Genomic DNA, 21,600 nt, shown 5'->3' with positions numbered 1-21,600 from the left:
AACTGCTGGCTGGTATCATACAGCCTAAATGTGACAACCCCAGAAAATTAAAGTAGGAGTCAATGATCTTCCATACTTTTAGGCATTCTGACCAATTAATGTCAGACCAATCTCTCTTCTCACTGGGGATTAGTTACAACCCCTGTAAGTCACTGAGGAATAGCTTTGCTATCTGTCCATCTGTGACCTGAATAGAGTGCCAGAGGCTATAAATGCATGATTATCTTCCTCTGCAAAGTAGGTCACTTAAGGAAAATTAATCCGAAAAGCTCCAGTCCCCACATTTAGCCAGTTGGAGAAGGCTTACGAAGGCAGGGGGTGGGGAGCACGCATTAATGAGTTGCATTCAGAATGGAGATACCTTCACAACACAAAGAAAAAAAAGCAGTTCAAATCAGATATTTTCTGCTTTTTGTATCAGTACTGCTTATTCATTGTTTGCTGAGTTGCACGCAGTACCAACACTATGAAACATGGTTTAAGCTTTATTTCGGATTTATAGAACTAAAATATGCAGAATTCTGCTTTATTAATATTTTATGGGTTTTAATATTGGATTCATTGCATAAAATGAATTAATTTAAAAACTGGATTTCTTACTACAGGGTAGTCATGGTTTCAAAGAACTACAGTTACTCAAAAGCACGTAAATTCTTTTCTTCAGGTGTCACTGTGATCTGCACTGCAGGTGTATGGTGGGCAGTGCTACCTTGGGATAGCAGAAGTGAGGAGGAATTCAGCCGAGCGGAGAATGGAGTACTTTCACTACAAAATTTGGCATCTGGTATAGTAACTAAATCCATAAGACTTGACAGATATGAACAGAGCAGAGTCCCTGTAGCTGCTGCCCAGATTATAAATAGTGGCGTGCGTTGGAAGCAGCCCAAGAGCCTGGTGGAGTGAGCGTTACCAATCAGTGGGAGAGTTATGTCAACCAGCTGGTGACAATGCATCAGCTGTGCTGGCAGCGAGGGGTGATCCTTTCTGACAGCCTTGCTGGTGAGCCTCACGGAGCAGCTCTTCATCCTTAAGGAAGCAAAGGGGGATTGTGAATGACTTGTTTCTGTTACAGTAGAATCCGACAGCCCTAGTGAACACGAGTAGCGTAGCTTCTTCTCTTTAGAACTGTAAGACAAGGGGTTTGGGTTTAGGTAAAACTCCCTGGTGCATTTGGGAAGGAATTCTGCACAAGGACCTTACTGAATCCTCCATATGAAATAAGCTTCAGATAATGCTGAGGTCCCAGGCTGGAAGGGTGAGATCTCTGCAACAGGCTACTCTTGCTATTGCCTACACTGGAATGATGCGACTGTCCTATCAGATGGGGATGTTGACTCTGCTGGCACAGAGGATGGGTGCAGCATCCCCCAAGATATTCCTAAAAGCTCACAAGAATCCTGCTCTCATTCATGCTGAGAATGTGACTTAAGCTCCTCACTTCATGTTCTGAGTTAGAAGAAATTTAAACAGGGATTTTGGGAATTTCACCCCTTTTCAGAGACTTCAAAAGGCATCTTCTGTGACCATCTATTAAATGTGTAAAATTACTTCATGACAGAAAAGATTTAAACAGGACGGTTTTAGAGTTTGCCCTGCTGCTAATCCAAAGTACCATATGCCCTCAGTAATGATACGGAAATTTCTCCCTCTCTCTTGAACATTCAAAGCACAACTAGAAATAGAAAGGGTTTTTGTCATTTAGTTAATTTAACCTAACCAGGAGTCCTAGAATGAGAGGGAAGCAGAAGAAAGAGCAGTGGAGCACATCAGGTCCTGTCTCACCATTCCAGGAAGAGGCAAGAAAGACAAGTTTTGAGTTGTTCTGCCATTTTGGTATTTTTAGAAAGCTGTCTGCTTGTACAGGCCCAGGAGATTCAGCCACTCAAAAGACTCTGAACTTATGTGCATGAGGGACACTGTCATCTACAGTATAGTTAAATCATTATAGTCCAGGAAAAAGAGGGAGAGCTATGGTAAGAATGACAGCTTTTGTAAGAAGAAAACTTAAGAAACAAACCAAAACTGCCTCTTTACAGCTACTGCTTATTGTCTTATCTGTAGTTGTGATTAACTGGACACATACATAAGGAAGTCTTATTGGATAAACTGGAATTTATTAAAAAAGGGTAAATCCTCTCAAAGTCATAATCAAGAGATAATTACCAGGAAATTACTTTGAGTTAAATATTTTGAGTGAGGCCAATGAAAAGCTAATTAATATTCAAAGAGATCCTTACCCTTAATTAGAGTATTCAAAAGAATTTTTAGCAAAGGAGGATAGCTCCCATGGGGAGAGAAGTAGGAACATTAACGGAGCATGGAAGATCTGTTCTTCCCTTTGGGATAAGAACCATCTACATGATCTCAACAGAGTTACATCAGCACAAAACCAGGGAAACATAGCTGTGAATCAGCTCTTTAGATTGGTTAAACGACAAATTTGATCACAGCAAAACAAGATGAAGGAGGCCCTGGAAGCACATCGTACTTTAAGTGAGGTAACTAATAAGAAAGCCGCACGTTCCTACTGGACAGTGCGAAAGGCAGATGAATGGCTGATGCCAGCATGACTTTTCTGAGAGTCTATCATTCTCTACAAACGTTGAAGGTTTACACCACTCCAGGATATACTGTTTTATTTTGTTTTGTTTTGCACATCCCTTTGCTCAACTCAGAGCTACAATATACTTGAACTCCCAATTTCTATGTCAGCGTATAAGACACAAATGCAGAAGCTTTTTCTGCAAATTTGGGCAGAAGGGCACTGATGGAGCTATTACAGATTCCTCTTTAAAGGTGTTTCATGTATGATATTTCGCTTTCGTTTAGCCTTTCAGTTTGACCCTGCTCTCAGATTCTGAATTGTCTAAAGTACCTGTGCAGCCCATGGACAGAAGAAGAGTTGCCTTTCCAGTTCTGTTACTGACAGTCCTTTTCTTAGGCGTCTCTTGCGCTATGTTTTATCAGCTTACTGGGGAGGGGTCAAATCTTTGCACACTTGACGGATAAAGGTGACCAAAGAGGCTGAATAATGGTACAGACTCTTTCTACTATACACAGACCACTATGAAAAGCAAATTGTTGGCTATGCCCTATTTAGATCCACCACCTAAATCCATGTTCTGCATTTTGTAATACAGCTTCCATTCATCACAGGGCCCACAGAAACCACCACAACCCAGACTGCCTTTCAATATGGAAGCTTATCACTGAGGATTAGACTGGATATTAAATTATTTTTAAGGAAGGAAAATTTCATAGAAATATTCTCTCTGGTAACCCAGCACGCTATTCCTGCAGTAGACAACAGAGCCAGAGAAAAAAATTATGAGCATAGTGCTTATTGAAAAACTAAGAATCAATAGCAGCAGAAGAGCTCCTGAAAGGCACTCCATGGGATGCTGCATATTGGGTATTAACACAAAATTAATACTTCAGCTATGATCCTCATCAATCAGGGACTTAGATCCCAGTCCTGACCCAAGTTAAAGTGAGGGACAAAGAGAAGAGTCATTCTTCTCCACAAGAAACAATGACGTTTCCAAGCTTCTTGTATTGTCTGCTAGTGGACGCTGCATGTGTTTACATAGGTGACATTTAAACTCTGTTTCTCGTTAAACTTACACTGTTAAGAACAGATTTATGCATGTCTTTTGTACGCTGTATCACAATGCAAAAGACTGGTATTTAACCTGAATCATCACAGTTGCACTAAGAAAATCCCCAATATCTTTGAAGAGGCTCAACTTTTATTTTAATTTTTGTTATTTTAAAAAAGATCTCATTTTTGTCTTTGTAGTTTAATTTTATATAGTAAAGAGAGACTAAGTTATCTCTTCATGAAAGCCATCAAGTATAACCAAAATCAATAACTCTGTCTTATAACTTGTAGCCCTTTGCAAGAGTAAGCATAGCTAATTAATTTCTAGCTTTTTTTTGCACTAAACACTAAAACCTTGTAGACCTAACGTTTATACCATACTCTGAAAAATTAAAGATTTGCCCTTGCTCCCTTACTGAAATTGCTTATCAGTATCACTGCAAGTAGTTTATTCTCATGCCTGTGAGACCTTGCAGACCTAAAATTTTATCACTCTGAAAAAGCAAAAAAAAAAAGATTTGCCCTTGTTCCTTTACTGAAATTGCTTTTTAGTATCACTGCAAATAAGTTTACTCTCGCGCCTGTAATGTATCTCATATTTTTCACAACTGATACCCAGCAAGATTTTTTAGTGCATTAAACACTAGGCATAATTCCTTGCTGTTGCTGTGGTGATGAATACTTCAAATATTCCAACAAAAATACATTTTCAAAAGTAATCTAAGTTATTTAGGAACTTACGTCTCACTTTCTATAATGACTAGGTATTTGCCTGTGAAGAAAGTCAAATTGACTTGGGTTCCTATGGCACTTAATCACTTTACGAAAGAAATTTGATGATGTGGTTATTGGCAAATCAGATACCAGGACAGGGTGACCCTGACATGAAAATGATCTGAATTACAACCACTTTCACTCTGGAGCTCATTTGTACACACAAGAATTTAAAGCAGTTTAACTGTAAATTCACACTTTGAATTAGCATGGATTAATTTTGCTGAGTCCCCTGGCTAGACAAAACCTTATGTTTCTCTCAAAAATAACAACAATTTGGGTGTGCATTGAACCAACCCACACTCTGTCAGCAACGTAACAGAGGAGAAGAGAGTATTCGACTGCCCTATGCATCACTCACCTGAGCTCTCGTTTATTGAGTGCTATTCCGATTTTAATAGTTTCACTGAACTGTGCTCTCAATCACACCTCAGTGAGTGTGAGGACATTCCCTAGCTTCACCACAAAAACGCTGCCGCAGTAAGGACAAGGAACAACTAACTCTTCTCAGTGACCAGACCTCCGCCACTAAGCTTCTGAAGGCCACATGGACTGGGGACTTCACAGTCTCCACAAACTGCCCTGGTCCATGTCAGCTGGCCAGACGCATCCCAAGCACAGTTTGCGTATCATCAGTTTTAGTGCCCTTCCACCTCGACAGTGTTCCAAAGCTTTATGAGTTCTGCAACCCTTCCACCCCCAACTGGAACACTTCTGGGCATGCAATGCACATCCGTGCTTTTGCGCAAGGAGAATACCACCTCGGTGAGTATCAATGCAGCCCTCAAACCACCGCAGGTGTGTGGAACTGGAAAAGGACTCCATACAAAACAGTAACTGCATCTTACAGCAAGGACGCTGCATGGGTGCAGCAGAGATCCATCATCATTGCTGTAACATGGAAATGGCTCAGCCCACATTCCCCAGTGCCGAAGCTCATTTTATTTAGCTTACAGATGTGCCCCACGAGGCCGCTGCAGCTACAGGTGGACCCCATGGAGCTCAGCAGAGATTCTCAGCTCTGCAGCAAGAGAGTGAGGACAGTAAGAGCCACGCTCTGAGCTCCTGCAGCCACACGTGGAGCAGTGATGTGGCTGAAGGGACCTCTCCCAACCCTGTAAACCTGACACACACCACATGCCAGGGATGGAGATCCTCAGCACAAGCCTCTGCCTGCATTTCCAGGTACTGTCACAGCTTTAACAGGAGCGTGTTGGGCCTCTGCTGGAGACAGCAGATGTTATGAGTGGCTGAATGTGCAAGATTCGCGAGTGCCAATTTTAGATCTTAAGTTGAACCTTCTGTTAGTGACACCACGGGATAGCTCAGCCTCTAAGACCCCTAAATGATGGTTCCTGTCTTACTTTCATAGCAAACACTGAACTCAGCAGAACAATCATTGCATCTGCAGCGCCTCACAACTACACTATGGGCAACAGAAAGACAGTCTACACAATGACCTACAGAAAATACTTATATGTGATTAGGCAGTTGCATAAAAGTTCTGAATTATGACTATTTGGCCACCACCCAGCTAGTGCATTAGGTTATCTTACAACATCTAATAATAACTACTGCTGCAATTCACTTTTGCATTACGATTGCCAGTTTGCTTATCCCAGTAAATACAACGACATGCATTAATGGCACAGTTAGTGCAGGAGATGAACTGTCAGTTTACATGCTGACAAAAAAAAATATTTTATTCCATTACGGGAACAGAAGCTATGTGAAAGCATGGCATATTTAATTAAGTTTCATTTATCTCCTGTGAGAGCCATGCAATTACTTAAGAGTCAACAGCCTATATATAAAGGCCAAACTAAACCACCTATGGAGCTGTCAGAAGTACTCTGAAGACCAAGCAGTAAGTCACATGAACTATATGATGACCGTAAAACATTTATTGACTGTACGTGTTTGGACAAAACAACTTGCAAGTGAGTTGCTACACTTGTAAGTGGATACTGAAACTCACATTTTTTTTCATCGCAGCTTTTTAAGAGAATGAAAGTATTAAATTTGCCTCGTTTAATTCAAATCTGAATCCAAGAAAAGACTAAATTTCTTGCACTATGCTGATTATAGAGTCAAATTTACTAGAAAGAGATTAAATGGATGAAAAAAAGATTAAATTTAATACATGGGAAGTCTCCAACACTGGTACTTTTTCTATGAACTACAGGTTAACATTCAGAAGGAGCAGTCCCTAAATGTTTCTCTCTCTCCCCTACTGCAAAAAATCCCAGTTTTTAACATGGGCACCTTGCTTAATTCACTGGTAGTTGCCACTTCTTATTTACTCAGTCTAGACTAAGTGATCTTAGGTTTCCGTCAGTTTCTCTTCAGAATAATGTGTAGGTCAGATGGCCTGGCTCAAAAACTCAGAGAGAAGTTAAAAATACAATAATTCACGGATCCATTCTTCCCAATTCAACACTTAATTGATGCAACAGTTTCAAAGAAGAATATAAGGCTTGGCTCCCCACTCCTCTCTCCGCCCCATCTTACTTAACTTGCCACAAACCCAACAGGGATGGCGTGAGTATGAAGTAGTACATGAGTTTTGCTAGTTGGAAATTCACAAACAGCAGAACCGATGCTGAGGTCCCACCCTTTCATGAGGCTATGCCAATGTGCCACGGCACTGTTTCAGCACGTGTTTTTCTAACATTGTGAGCTCCATTTCACTTTCCCTGATAAGGCACTTAGACTAGGAAAAGGGAAGGGCAAACAGCATGATGTGAAAACGTTTAAAAGACAGCTTTCCTGAGCCTCCTGCTGTGCTGAATGTAAGCCCAGGACAAACGATCCCTAAAGTGCTAAAGCAGATTAAACGAGAATACTAAAATCTCCGGAGAGCATAGAAAGAAGGTGCTACACAATCCGTTTGCCATGTAATTACATTGGTTTCAAATTTCAGAGTATTTCCTAAATAAAGTCAACAGGCAAGTCACAGTCATACACCGTGATCAGTTAGATCACACTTTGGGCACGTAGGAAACTATTTTAGCTATCCTCTTAAAATTCAGGCCAGCTTAATCTGAATGTATTGCCTACATGAAAAAGCACTTGTCTTCAAACAGCAAACCCACATCTTATTTTTATAGCTATTTTCACTATAGAGAGGGAAAAAAAAAAGTTTTATTTGTCTTCCTTTGGCAAACTACAGAGTTGGATAACTCACTACAGTCACTTCAGTTTTAGGATTTGGTTTTGTGGTGGGTTTTTTTGTGTCTGAGCCACGTTGTTTAAATAAAAGTACTTAATTTCCTCTGTGGTTGCAGTCTCCCAGAAGAATGGTTCCCACTATTCTAACTTTAATTTTTTAACCACACCCTTTGCCCTTCACGACAGGAAGACAGAACATCATTACACCACAGTGCCACAGAGTAAAATCTGCAAAGGAACAACCCTACAATCAAAGTTCATCACAACAAATGGACCACATGTAATGTTTTATTATTGTGTACTTGAGAAAACAGAGTCCTAGAGGTCATGGACATTTTATTTCACAATCTTCACTCAGCTCCAGCTTCCTTCATTTGCCAAATGGCTGAAGAGCTGATTAAAAAAAACCCCTCTTATATTTTACTTCATTGCTGGTTTGTGCCAACCCAATTCATTACAGACAAAACTTGATGGCTCTTTGGTGTCACTGTGAAATGCTCTGATGATGCTTATGAATTGCCAGTTGTCCACATCTCACCAAAGTGCTACTCAGCAACTTAAATTCATCTCAGCAGAGCCCTCTGTTATATGATCAAAACACTGATCAAGACAAACCATGTTCTGCCTGTACTACAAAATGACGCTGGCATCTACAGCAATATTAAAGGAACTCAAAAGATGTGACTCTTTAGGTACAGAAACCTTCCCTAAAGCATAAAGCTGATGGAAAACTACAGGAAATGTTGATCTCCATTTAGCTGTATTCCCCATTTTCTTCTTCAAGCTACCTCTTACCCCAAGAACAGAATATATTAAGTACTTCGTATTTTTGACAGACAAAATATTCCTTTTGTGTGTTTATGTGTGCCTGCCCCTAACCTCTACTAGTGCCTGCAGGAAGCAGGTCGATGCTATCGAAGTTGCACTGCAAGGGTTCTGCCTGCTACAACGCTACAGAAAATAATCAATGTGATGCAATTATGTTCAATAACCCAACTTGTTCACGTGGAGCCTGAAGACTGCACATTCAGACACGTTCCGAAATGGCTTACAATAAAGCAACTGTGGACTTTTACTCGATCAACGAGCTTTTCTCTCGTCTTCCGGGGGCTTACACTATCTGGACAAGAGATCTGACCTGGAGAGTAGGGAGGGTGAATGAAACAGCCCACCAGGGAACCACAGCAGGGTGACAGCAATGCCAGGGAACATCACACTGTGCTGCCTCCATAGAAAACAGCAAGCACAACTCTGGATCATCATGTTGGCAGGAGGCACAATATAAAGCTGGACCTGGTAAAGACAGCGTAATGGATGAAACCCATCTCCCCCAGGTTTAGATGTTCAACAGCTAAGGGAGGTTCAGTATCCTGAGATGGCACTTCATCTGACTGCTCTTAGATGCCTATCTAGGAGCATATGCATCAGGCACTACGGATGTCCCTCAGGAGCAATTTTTTGGCCTCAGTGTCATGTGGAGGTGGCAGAATTTGCTGGTTCTCCCCCAGAGGACCCAGGCAACAGTGTTCTCCAAAGGAATTACTACCTTAACTAGGTTTACTTGTAAAGCCTAACTCTACATAAGGGAGAAATATTTAGCAATCTTAATTCAACTGACAAAAATGACACACTCCAAAGAGTATCATATTAGTAAAACAGCATGGATATTTTGGATTAGACTTGAAACTAGACTTTTTACTTTACGTGAAAATTAAGAGCTCTTGGTCCTTGGTCCTACATCTCTTGCAGGGATGCAAAATGATCCCTCAAAGCACACACAGTTATACAGCTTATGAATTTCAGTCAGCTCTGTTCCAGATAAATTCTAGAAAAAAAAACCTGCGATGAAAGCTACTTTTGTACAAGGGATTCATTTAAATATGAAACAATTATTTTTAAAAAATGCTGTTAGTACTCATGCTATGTATTTTTAATATAGAGAATTTTCTAAACTTCTTTTCTCTGCTTTGTCAAACTTTAGTTTTTAAATATGCATTCTTTCAAGAAGTGGTCAGAGGCAATCCATTTGGCTGAAAACTATCAATAAATATATAAGACCAGCGAGTGGCTTCATCAAGTTCACCATGGTTTCTTTGCACCATGCAGACAACTGTATGTTGGCTCTGAACTGGCGAAGCCAACAGACACAGCACAGTTAGTTCTTAACCCACGTGTGTTGGTAGTGAATATTCCAGGGGACAGAAGGGTTCATGCAGCTCAATCCAATCCTCCTTTCTGTGTGACCACTGGAGAAGCCCATACCAGCTGCTCAAGGTACAGTTGGCTAATTATAGTTGCTAATTCTGAAGCTTTAACTATGGCATCAGGGAGGTAGCAAAGGAATAGGAGCTGCAGCCACCTCCTAAACTCATGCTCCATCTCTGCTTCCTTTTAACCCAAGCAGAATTTGGCACAACAGCACATATTTCTCATATCTTCAACAGGAAAAGAATCCGTAACTTAAAATTTTGTTGCCAGCTATCGTTGGCTCTGACTTTCATGGTCAATCCCCTAGGAGAAAGTTATCTAATTGATTAAAAATTAGCTAATTTTTAAGTCCATATGGGCTGCATTAACACCATCTAAGCACTTTATAAATGGCAAAACTCAGCGGATCCAAGGATCTATGTAGCGCATTTTGAGGTGAATCCATAATCAATAAATCACCACGACTAAAGATGCTCGGCCTCTTGTAACTCAGGTCAGATGTACTGTACACATTCCTATACCCCATATGTAATGGTATCCTTATAAATGACAGGAGGGGTGACATGAATGACAGCCTCTTGAGCTTAAACATCTGCAGAAGATGGTGGTAGCCCAATTGATTTTTGTTTCCAGAGTGCACCTCATCTCCTAGGAGACAGGGCAGTTAAGAAGGGAGTAATACAGAAAAGACTAAAAGAAATATAAAAATCCATAAAGTCAATTGGTCGTTTCATCTCCAACATGAGTTGTTAAAGGATGAAGGTACGTTTATTTATATTCTGCTTGGAAGTTTGGGAAAAATGAGTTCTACACTGTTTCAAGAATAGTAGTCATTTAGTCATTAATGTTATCATAGTTGTATGTTTATCATCAGGCTTTCCAGATGGCAGTGAAACCATAACCACACAGCATATATAAGATTTGAGAAGTGGATATCTATCTATATGTATCTGTGCAGCTTCTCATAGGGGAAGTCCACGTCTCTCATGATCCACCACTACACTTAAGGTACCACAGGAGGCAGAGTATCTTGTCACTGTCAGTAAGAGGACTAAACTGGTATCGATCTGATACATTCAAGGGAGCTTCACCTTCACTAAAAGGTACTCAGTTACACACTTTTTAAAATTTTTTGACCCTTTTTAAAAATAATTCCCTCAAGTACTCCACTGGGTTTGGCCCTGCTGCCTACAAACTTAACATATATCCTTTTACTTGGAATAAAGCAGACAGATGAGGTACCGCAACACAGAGATCTTTTGGAAAAGCAGACAAGCAGCCAAAACAAGACACTATAGCTGGTGCAGGGCAGAAGGACCAAGTGACTTGGAAACACAGCCTACATTTGAAAAGAGCCACTAACTGAAAGGCTTGGGTTGTTGGGTTTTTTTTGTTTGTTTTCCTGCAGTTTTGGTTTGTTGGTTTTTTTGTAGTTGTTGTTGTTTCAGGTGACTTAATTTTAGCTCCTGTCTTCTAAGTAAAGCCAATTCTGGTACAGAATCACAGAATGGTTTGGGTTGGAAGGAATCTTTAAAGATCATCTAGTCCAACCCCCCTGCCACAGGCAGGGACACCATTCACTACAAGAGGCTGCAAAAAGCCCCATCCAACCTGATCCTGAACACCTTCAATGATGGGGCATCCACAACTTCTCCGAGCAACATATTCTGCTGTCTCATCACCCTTCATCGTAAAAAAATTGGGTGAAGACATTCAAGTAGACAAGCAACTGAACAACAGGAGATGTTTCTTCATTAAAAACATGCACTTCACAAACATTCAAGAAAGTATGGCTTTATGTAGGCTTAAAAAGAGTAAGGCTGTATTTTGAGAATATATTGTTGCTATGAGTCATAACATATTTTAATATACCAAAACTGACAAAAAGCTGAGTTTTCTCTTGCTTTCTGAGTTTTTTTAAACTGTTTTTTAGCCTGTGGACTTTGAACTCAAAACTGTTCAGCAGTCTCCTTTACTTCCAAGGAATATGACAGAGGCATTCTACTGTGACTACAATGACTATGAGTAACACAAGATCATCCATGTTCGGTATATTGATTTCACAAAAAAATCCAAAATTGACAACAAGTGAACCTTGAGATGAGTAAAATACACAACAATCGAAGTAAGATAGTGAGGCACATTGATCTGCAGCATACTTAAAAGTGATCTGAAGGACGCAAATCTTCAATTCTCTTTAATATCCTTTCTCTAAAACTGTGTAACCTTTCAATAATTTCTACATGGATAGGAATATGTACCCTGAAACCCAGGTCTGGACTATTCTCCAGCTTCACAGAACCAGATTATAACTACAGAGTACATTTAGAGACAGAAAAGAGTAAATGAAGAAGTCTGCAAAAGTTTCTTTAGCATTTGTCTATCCATATTTGGGTTGCAAAAGCGTTGTATTTTGTGTTGGTAAAGATAAGCGGACTAAGTCTTGCACTTGAAATGAAGCAGCGACACACCAGCTACAAGGAGCCTTTAACTTCTAATGCATACTTTTGAGTGGCTGTTGGGGCATAATTTGAAGAGGTCTCTTTGGAGAGGCAAATCACGTGTGTGTGCAGATGGGTGCAAACTGTGTGATACTCTTACCTGCAGAACAGACTGTCCTAGGAAAGTCTTGTCATAAAGAGTCAAAATTCCAGGCTTTGAAGAAAGCCCCCCCACCTCCTCATCACCAGTTAATCCCAGGCTGAAGGTATGGGCATGAATGGCTTCCAACCCAAACAAGGCATGGCATTGGTAGTTTCAAAGTATTACGTGTTTCCACAGATGATTTTAAAATAAAATGCAATTCTACGAAGTGGCTATTTCCTCTCAAAAGTTTTCATTGTGTTTTTTTTTCTGGACAACAGTGCATTGAGACCTGCAGCATTTCTTTGGTGTCTGTTCTCTTTGATACTAATGACACTTCTCAGTTTGGAGAAAAATGTTTGAAAAGACACTGGTTATAGCTGGAAATGTTGACCTAACTTCAGCAAAATTTACCCAGAGAGACCTCTGGGTGCGAGATCCAACACCTTGGACTCCTTCATGGTGTCAGGGGAAAGTTGAGTTTGCACCTTATCCCTGCTTACTGGTTGAAAGGTTTCCTACGATGACATTAAACAGTATTAAAAACACTGATGGCAGTAGGAGTAAAGAAAATACAAGGTATCAGCTGTCTACATAAGATTTTCTCTAACTACCATTTTAATTCTTCTTGAAGAGATGATAGCATGGTTGAGCTTACGAAGCAGCAGACATTCTCAATAGCGTATGTACAAATCACATCATAAAACAAACCTCACAGACACTGCTCACAAATTTAAACATGCATACACACTGGTATTGAAATGCACAATAGAAAAAGTTCATTATTCAAGTAAATTACTAGAGAAATCCAGAATAAAGAGAATAGCTCCTCTACCAATGCCTAAAAAAGACAAAAAAGTCACTATATGCTAACAGTAGACTCCTAAGATGGATAACACATTTCAGAAAACTGTATTCTTGAAAATACCTAACAAAACTGATGAATGTGAATTAATGGATGCAACAACAAAAAACCCCAAACCACCCACCCTACAGAATCTGATTTCGTGTTAAGTATTGTATCTACCCACTCACAGAGCCAATGTTTATCATTGCTGAAGTATTAATAAACAATCTTTTAATGTCATCTGTACTTTGGATAGGTTGATCAAAATGGATGTATTTTAGAAAATGAAAGTTCATTCCTCAAGCGAGAGAGTTCTTTTTTTTTTGGTTTTTTTTTTTTTTTTTCATTTTTACTAGGCTTTTTTTTTATGTATATGATTACAAGGGGAAAAAAAATACATAGTACAAGCAGTATGGTTTTGGTTTGATTTTGATTTTTTGTGGGGTTTTTTGTTTTGTTTTTAAAATGTAAATTGCATAAGGATTATATTCCTCTTCTAAGAATGTACTTGACAGATATGTTTCAAGAGTGCTCACTTGTCCCTGAGGACAGTATTTATATCATCTAATTTCAAACACCCAGCTCACATCTTCTGAATCACCCCTTAGAGCTCTCACTAAACAAACGTCAGGAAGTGGGTAATTCACATGCTCCAAACTAGAACACGCTGAGGTGCACAAGGGACATGGTGAAATTACTCTCTTCAGTGTGAGGCTATTTTTAGTTTTGGCTCTCATCCGTTCTCCCAGTCATTAAAATCAGCTCTATCAGTTGCAGAGTTTCTTCATTTCAAAGAGCTAATCAACATCTACACCATGACCATTCTTCCAATAGCTGATACAAGTCCTCTCCACCTCTCCTTTCATGACTACAGATGTCCTATGAAAATGTTACAGAATGACCTGTGTTATGCTGTGTTTGACAGGTTACTGGTTTAAAACCACGAAATGGTTTACTATGTATTCCAGAGATTCCTTACAGAATTTTCAGAAATTGTCTGAAATCTCTGTCAGGAAAGACAGAGACGTGAAAAAAAAATTACATGAACACAAGGCAAGATTTTCCTTTCAAATTAATAATTTCCTAGCAAGAACTCTTTTTCTCTTGAAGGACAGCCTACTTCAGCTAGATCCCAGCATCTTGGGCAGAAGGGCAGGAGTGCAGGAAGCTGCAGGAATCGGGTCAGGGAGGGAGGGGAGAGCAAACCCTCCCTGTATGCTTCTTCCAGAGACCACCAGGCTCTTGCCAGTGGACCACAAGAGGCAGAAGGACAGTAAAGCTCTGACCTTCACAACATCAAGTGAATGTTGGTTGAGGTGAAGTCAAGCCCTATATCTAAGTTGCTATATTAACTAGTTCTCTGCTTACACTGACGGCAGGAACGTATCACCTTGGAGTCCCTTCTCTGAGTGTGCCTCAAGAAATAATAATCTCTTCTTAACAGAGAAATTGAATTTACCAGAGTTCCCCCAGTGTGCCCTAAAATGTCACAGTTCATTATAGTACTGTGCAACATGAAGACAGTTAGTGCCTTTTACGTTAAAGAGAAAAGTTTTTAAAAAGCCGTGCTTTAGCAGTCTCCATTCTGGAAGGTTTTCAAAATCCAACTGGATAAAGTTTAGAGCAGCCTAGTCTGATCTCTTAGCTGACCTTCTGTGAGCAGGAGGTTGGATTAGGGAGCTCCTAAACTTCCTCATGAGAAATTATCCTACGATCAGATTAAATAACATTCAAAAACAAGAATTTAAAATGAAAAAAATCCTAATACACCCCCCCAGGACTACTTGGTAAGGAAGCTATGCACAACCTTATAAAGAACATCCAAATACTAGGATTTGGGTATAATTTCAAATTACAAAACACTACAAAAATTAACTCAAAACTTTTCCTTAAGGGCAATTTAACAGTTCAGTATGAGACACGAAGTACTTTTACTGTAACATAACTAAAATATTTAAGCTTGTAGAAGTGAGTAGTTTTAATACACAAAGTGAAAAATCTACTAAACAGATTTCTTCATACAACTTTTAATGAAAACTCAGTGAAGGAACATGAGCTAGCAGCATGATCTTTGTTTTTTTTCTTTGTTGTACAGCATTGGATTTACATGCAGCATTATTAAATGGTAAGCTATCTAGACAATAACACATCTACGATATAAACATCATTTGAAATAAGTCCATTTTCACTAAGGCAATGGAGTCAAAATTCCCTACTAAAAACTTGTTTGAATACAAAAATATGAATTTTAACGAACAAGCAACAAACACACACATATATATTGTCTGATCAAAACATTATGTAATAGAGATTCCAAGATTACGTATTACAAGAAAAAATGAGGCAACAGGTTCGAGTCACAGTTGACAGGAAATTGAAGACCTTCAAGATTTATCCCAGGAGAATCCTCTTACATTTTGTTTCTGAAAGTGTGTTTTATCAGCTTCAAAAGGTGCCAAAAATGCAATAAAGCTTGTTATAAACAAATGTATTCTCTTCAAGGGTAAAGATAGAGCAAGTTCACCAAACAGTTACGAAAAAGCCCCAAGCAGCAATTGCAGAGTTTGCCAAATACACCATTCAGTTTTAATATTTGAATTATATTCTAAGGCTGAATAAGCTTAGTATAGTATTTCTTTGGGTTCATTCAGATGACCAGGAATTGTATACTATGCACCATCAGGATTAAAACTTTTATTTAAAAGACAGTCACATCAGAAGTGGTTAAAATTTTTCAGCAACTTTTTTCTCTCCAAACCCCATTTTATGATCAACAGTTTTCAGTTGAAAAAAAAAAAATAATACCACAATTTAAAGAATGTGGAAATGATTTTTTAAACAAGGAAGATGTCTGAGGAAACTTAAGATTTACTTAAGAACAAAAATACATACTTTCTAAAGTGTTACTTGTTTTAAATATTTGATTTGATTAACTATCCTCTGTTAGAAAAAAAGCCTTCCTAGACTAGCTATCATTCAGAAAAGGACTGATAAGTGTCTCAGCCAAGACTTTTAAAAATTCTAATGCCAGGCTTAGGCTACATTTTATTTTCATTTGTTCTGGCAACATTTACTCATGAGAGGAGTGCTCAGGCTACAGTACATTATAAAATGCGGGAGTTCCCAAGTAATATTACTTCATAATTCAACATTAACCATCATAGATAGTTTAAAAAAAGGCAAGATGTTTAATTGCAAGAGTTTATCTTCTGTGCAAGGGTTGTTGTAGCTGTTTAATATCCTCGTCTCTCAAGAAGTTGACTGGAGTCACACTGCTTGTGAACAGCATTAGGACTTTACAGATGAGGGTAAATTGAAGCAACTAGACTTCTACTCTGTTACGCTTATGGGATACGAATGTGATTGTAGACATATACTGGAGAATGTTCATTTCAAAACTTACAATTATTTACTGAAATAATAAGAAATTTGGGTTCTGTGACAAAACTCTGGTGACTTAAGTAATGCCATTTTTCAGCCTTTGGGTAAGTGGTCAGAAAATAACTATAAATACCAGCGTAGTCTATACTCATGCTGCTGAAATAACAGGCCCCAAGCACTAAGACACACAAAGAGCAGAGAGGAACGCTTGCAGAAGAGGACATAACTGGCCAGCAAGGATGTGTTATAACAAAATCAAATTGAACATTTTGCAGGTGTGCAGATTAAAAATGACAAGTAGTAAGATGTAGACTAAAGCATGACCTCCCCACCTCTCATTTCTGACCTTGTTAACTCCTGTCAGCCCTTTCCTGTTCATATAAAGACACGAGAGGCCCTGACCTGTATTACTGTTTTGACAACCGCCCCCTTCAAGCCTTCACCCGTGTCCTCTGCCGCAGAGACACCTGCATTCGGCTGACTGTGCCGACCCTCTCGGCAGCAATGCGGTTCCCACCTCACCAGCCATCCTCTCCATGCAGTGGCACGGCACCTCATCCTGCTCACGAAGCTCCAACACTTGCCCCATGGCTGCTGGGCTCCTGCTGTGCAGCCCCACACATGCCTTGCCTGTGCTCCAGCCTACGTTGAGGACCACTCCTTTTGGTCCTTTCCCAGGGTAAGCACGCATTGCCAATGCCAGAGCAGAAAACAGCTTTCGTATTTATGGAAGAAATGAACTTGCTATGCTAGTGTTACTGGAGTGAAGCATAGCCAGCCTCAGGGACTCTCATGTCCCCCATCACTGAACTCACTGGAGGGAAGACAACACCACCTCTTCTTTTGAAAAGCACCTAAGGATTGATCAGCAGCTCCAAGGCAAGTATGTAAAAAGCATTGTCACGCATAGGAGGGAACTTGAATGCCCTACCAGCGTTATCCTCCTCACCCAGAAGCACTGGCTAAACTTTACCTTTGCTGAAAGGCAAGGGGCAGGAGGAGGAGGCTCAGCCATCAGCAGGTGTCACCAGGGTACACAGGGAGAGGGCTCAGTTCAGCAGCTCCTCTCTATCACACACAGAGTGCCACCAACACACAGCATCATCAGAAGGGCAGGGAACAATGAGAAGCACAGTCCCTTCCTGTACCCCTGACACACGAAAAGACCAGGGACTCCCTAATGATTGGGGTGTAAGGTTTTAAATTCAATTTTTTTTTTCTTTTAAATCAGAGCAAGCAGACTGCCTGCAGAGAGCACTCTTTCAAGCCAGCACAAGCACTTAGGTATGTCTACCTAGTTGCCAATTTAGTATTATGAAATGCCTCTACAAAAACATGCCCATTTCACCAGAACTAACACAATCCTGGAGGCTCCACTTTCCATTTCTTTCATGCACATGTTTCACGCATCTTTATTTATTTAAAATAAACAAATAATCCTTATTCACTTGTAATAAAAACCTTATCTAGTCCAAAATTCAATTTATTTCAAGGGTTTTAAAAATTTGCATTTTCTTCAGTAATAGCTCAGTAAGAAACTCGAAGCTACCATTAGCAAGACAAAACTCTGATCTTTCGAGAATCATCATGAGTAGTGACCCTCAAAATGCAGAGTTATTGCTGGAAGACCAATTCTAGCTAGTGGTATTTAGCAGGACAAAAAACTAAAACCAGGCACTTACACCGCAGACATGAAGTAGATAGAAACGTGCAAAGCACGTAAAAGTTTTGTAACTATTCTACACCATCAAATATTACAACTGGGTAGTTTCAACAAGCATCTTCAGTCATGCTCAATGCAGAGCAAAGCGTAGTTGCTATACTGGCATACCAGAAAACATATTTACATATGCAGAACAACAGGGAAGATCTTGCAGCTATCATTTTTGAAAAAAACAGACACTACTTGCCGACTTTATCACAACTCCATTTCACAAAAATATTGATAAGAGAATTCTAACACACAAACAGTTTAAATGAACTCATTACAGAACACTGATAGATGTGCAACATTTGTAATACTCCTTCAACATGCACATAGCACTCTTACAAAGCACCATTCTTCTAAAACATGTAATAGATGCACTGGTGACAGTTGAAGTATAAAAATAAACACAATCACTCTGTTAAAAAATTAGTGCAAAAGTATAATTTTTTTTCTCATTTGAAAATGTATATTACTTTTTCCATATACGTTTAATAGTAGTATTCTCTTACAAAAAAATGAGAAGTCCTGCACAATTCCATCTCTGCTCATTCTGAACTGCATGACGCATCTCACATCCTAGTATTCCCCAACCTTTGATCAAGAGCTCTTAAACTCTACTTAAACTGAATTAGACAATGTTTAAAAAAATAAATCTAGTATTTCTAGCTCTGTTCTAAGTTTATTAAATGTTTCAGTTACTCTCCATGGTCTCAATACATTATGTATTTTATTGAGAGTGTCCCATTTACAATCGTTTCTAACGGGGGAGATATATCCATCTTAGCTCATTAATTGTACCATTCAGTAAAAAGTCCTAGCTTTCTTGAAGAACAACAGAGCACAGCATTCCCAATGCAACAAATTAGAAATCATTCTGAAGCAACTACGCTTCTCTCATATTTCAAAAAAAGTTGAAAAACGTTTTCAACTGTCAGAGAACTGTTCAATTAAAGGCTGCTTTAAACTTCACAATCCAGAAGTGTTGTGAGAGTCCCTTTTCTTCCAACAGCTCGTCAATGAAAGGCTGACATCCAGTCCTATCAGTCATTTAAAGAATGTGTGCAAAAATAATTTAATTGGAATATTCTATGAAGCAGTTAATTTTTCTAAGACCTCAAACATTGAAATAATGCTTCCTGTTAAAGGGACACCTGCACTAACCAGTGTTCAAGGGCTCATGTTCAGCTGATTAAACTATAAAGTAACATCCCCTCGAATCTTATTCCAAGATATTTTCTCATACTCGTTTTTTTTTTTTGTTAAAGATTATATTGCAAATCTAGAAGCCAGATGAGGTTTTTTGGGGAGGCTGAGTTTGTGGGTTTTTTTTCCCACACAATATCGGAGAAGGTCCCTTTAACAAGGAAGGAGACAGGCATCACTTAATCAGGATGTGGGAATGGAATCTGTACCTATGGGTAAATGGCAATGCGTTCTGGGTTGGTTCAGCCCTTGGTTCTGAGTTCTGCGTCACTTCCGGCGTCGCTCTCTCGTCATCTGTCCCATTAATACTTTCTGGCGTTAAGGGAGACTGAATATCCCCTCCAGCTGATTCCTTAAATAAAACAAACAACACATTAAAATTACAAACTGACATGCTCAGGAAGGCTGTGTGTCTATAAGCGCTAACACTAAGTCTTAAATGATACACAAATAGTAGGTAGTATTAATGTGAGGCTCAGATCTCCAGCATCCCTCATGGTCCTATTTCATCATGTGAACTTAATTTGGAAGTGTATTACTGTAAGACCCACATTATCTTGTACAAAACACAATTGACCTATGAATTATTTGCAAGTATCCAACCTCCTGCTTATTACAGACCTCTCGCCCTTGCCTGGTATTATATTCAGCCCTCATACTGCTACGCAACGGGTGACTACTGACACCCAGGACTCTTATCTCTTATTTTATATTCTAACACGGTGAAACAAACACTTCCGATACTTGTTTCAAAATCTAGCTTTCATGTTGTTTATTAACTGAAGTGAACAGTGGAAGGGCCATTGGTGGTGCATTCACTGTTTCATCCATGAGCCATCCGTAAAGAACACTTGGCTCAGCAGGGTCCTGGCAGAACTTTCGTAGGCACATTATCCTGGCCTGGCTCTTGCTGGTCATGGTATTACCCGGGAAGCACTATACTCCAGCTACACCCAGGCAGCTTCTGCTACTGCTGTGTACCCGGACACCTGAAAAACTTCATTGCCACCTCCCAGCAGAAGGCACTGGTGCGGCTTTAATCACCCTTCGTCACAGCAACATGTACATTCATGTTTTGGCCAACAAACACCATTTGCTAATTTCTAGTCACCGAAAATAACTTTTTTTTTTATAAAAACAAAGTACACTCTTGTACCCTACATCCTAAGTTAGAACATCACAGGCTTTTCAGTCCCTGTACATGGTTTAATTTTAGTATTTTCTCTCCTTTTTGCAGGAGATAAGCGAGTCATATAAGCTAAGTAGCTCATCTCAATTTTAAAATGTCTTAGTAGGCCTTTAGTAACCAAGTGGTAACATTTAACTCCAAGATAGAAGAATTTCACAAACAGAGTTCAACAGATGTCATGGAGGGGTGTCTGCACAGCAGAGGACTGATTGAATTACGGTATTTCCAAAATCTAAGTATCTCCTATGGCCACACAGCCTTCTACCATCTGCACGGGGAACAGGTAAAGCTGTTACTTAATGCTATTAAACTGAAGCACAAGCAGAGTCTCTGGAAAGGCAGCAACTCCTCTTTGCAGCTCTTTGCTGCTTCCTATGCAGCTTCCTATGCAGAGTGTCAGGCTCAGAAGGAACTGCAAAGTATCTGAAGACCACAGAATCATAGAATAGTTTGGGTTGGAAGGGACCTCTAAAGGTCATAGTCATGATCTTACAAGATCAGGGTTTAAAATTCAGCCTTCATTTGGAGCCTTCAACTAGTTTACAATTGGGTTTTTGAACTAGTTTTTGAACTAGTTACATTGGCTTTTTGAAAGCCAATACTGAATCTGATCCTCCATCCATAGGAAATGTCATCACTGACTCTGAGACTTAACTAGATGGAAAAACTCAGTTCTTTTAAAGAACATACGATCTGGCTGTCATCATCACGTTCCACACCTTTCTGGTATCCCTTAACCAAAATCTTGTTCAATGTTTTCATTGCACTTTAAATTACTTAATGTAATTAAGTAATTTGCATTTGCTGCACAAGTGCCAAATTTTGCTTTCATTCTGCCATATTTCTCACATAGTGAGAGACATGCACCTCACTCTACAACTTGAATTAGTGGGTGATACAACATTTTAATACTGACTTCCAGTTCTACTATATTT

At 39.5% G+C, this 21,600-nt stretch overlaps 1 protein-coding gene across 1 annotated transcript in view; it reads right to left on the bottom strand.

Moving 5' to 3' along the window:
- Nucleotides 1–21,600, bottom strand: part of HOMER1 (homer homolog 1 (Drosophila)) — a 106,372-nt gene that overhangs the window by 30,246 nt on the left and 54,526 nt on the right. Inside the window, exon 5 of the mRNA XM_009884293.1 lies at nt 19,686–19,828. Coding sequence (XP_009882595.1) covers nt 19,686–19,828 — 143 coding nt within the window. The remainder of the gene's footprint in view (nt 1–19,685; nt 19,829–21,600) is intronic.

Source organism: Charadrius vociferus, unplaced genomic scaffold (genome assembly GCF_000708025.1).
Source record: "Charadrius vociferus isolate BGI_N301 unplaced genomic scaffold, ASM70802v2 scaffold183, whole genome shotgun sequence".
Classification (NCBI taxonomy): domain Eukaryota; kingdom Metazoa; phylum Chordata; class Aves; order Charadriiformes; family Charadriidae; genus Charadrius; species Charadrius vociferus.
The sequence above is the reverse complement of the archived record's forward strand: the minus strand, read 5'-3'. Positions and strand labels throughout refer to the sequence as shown.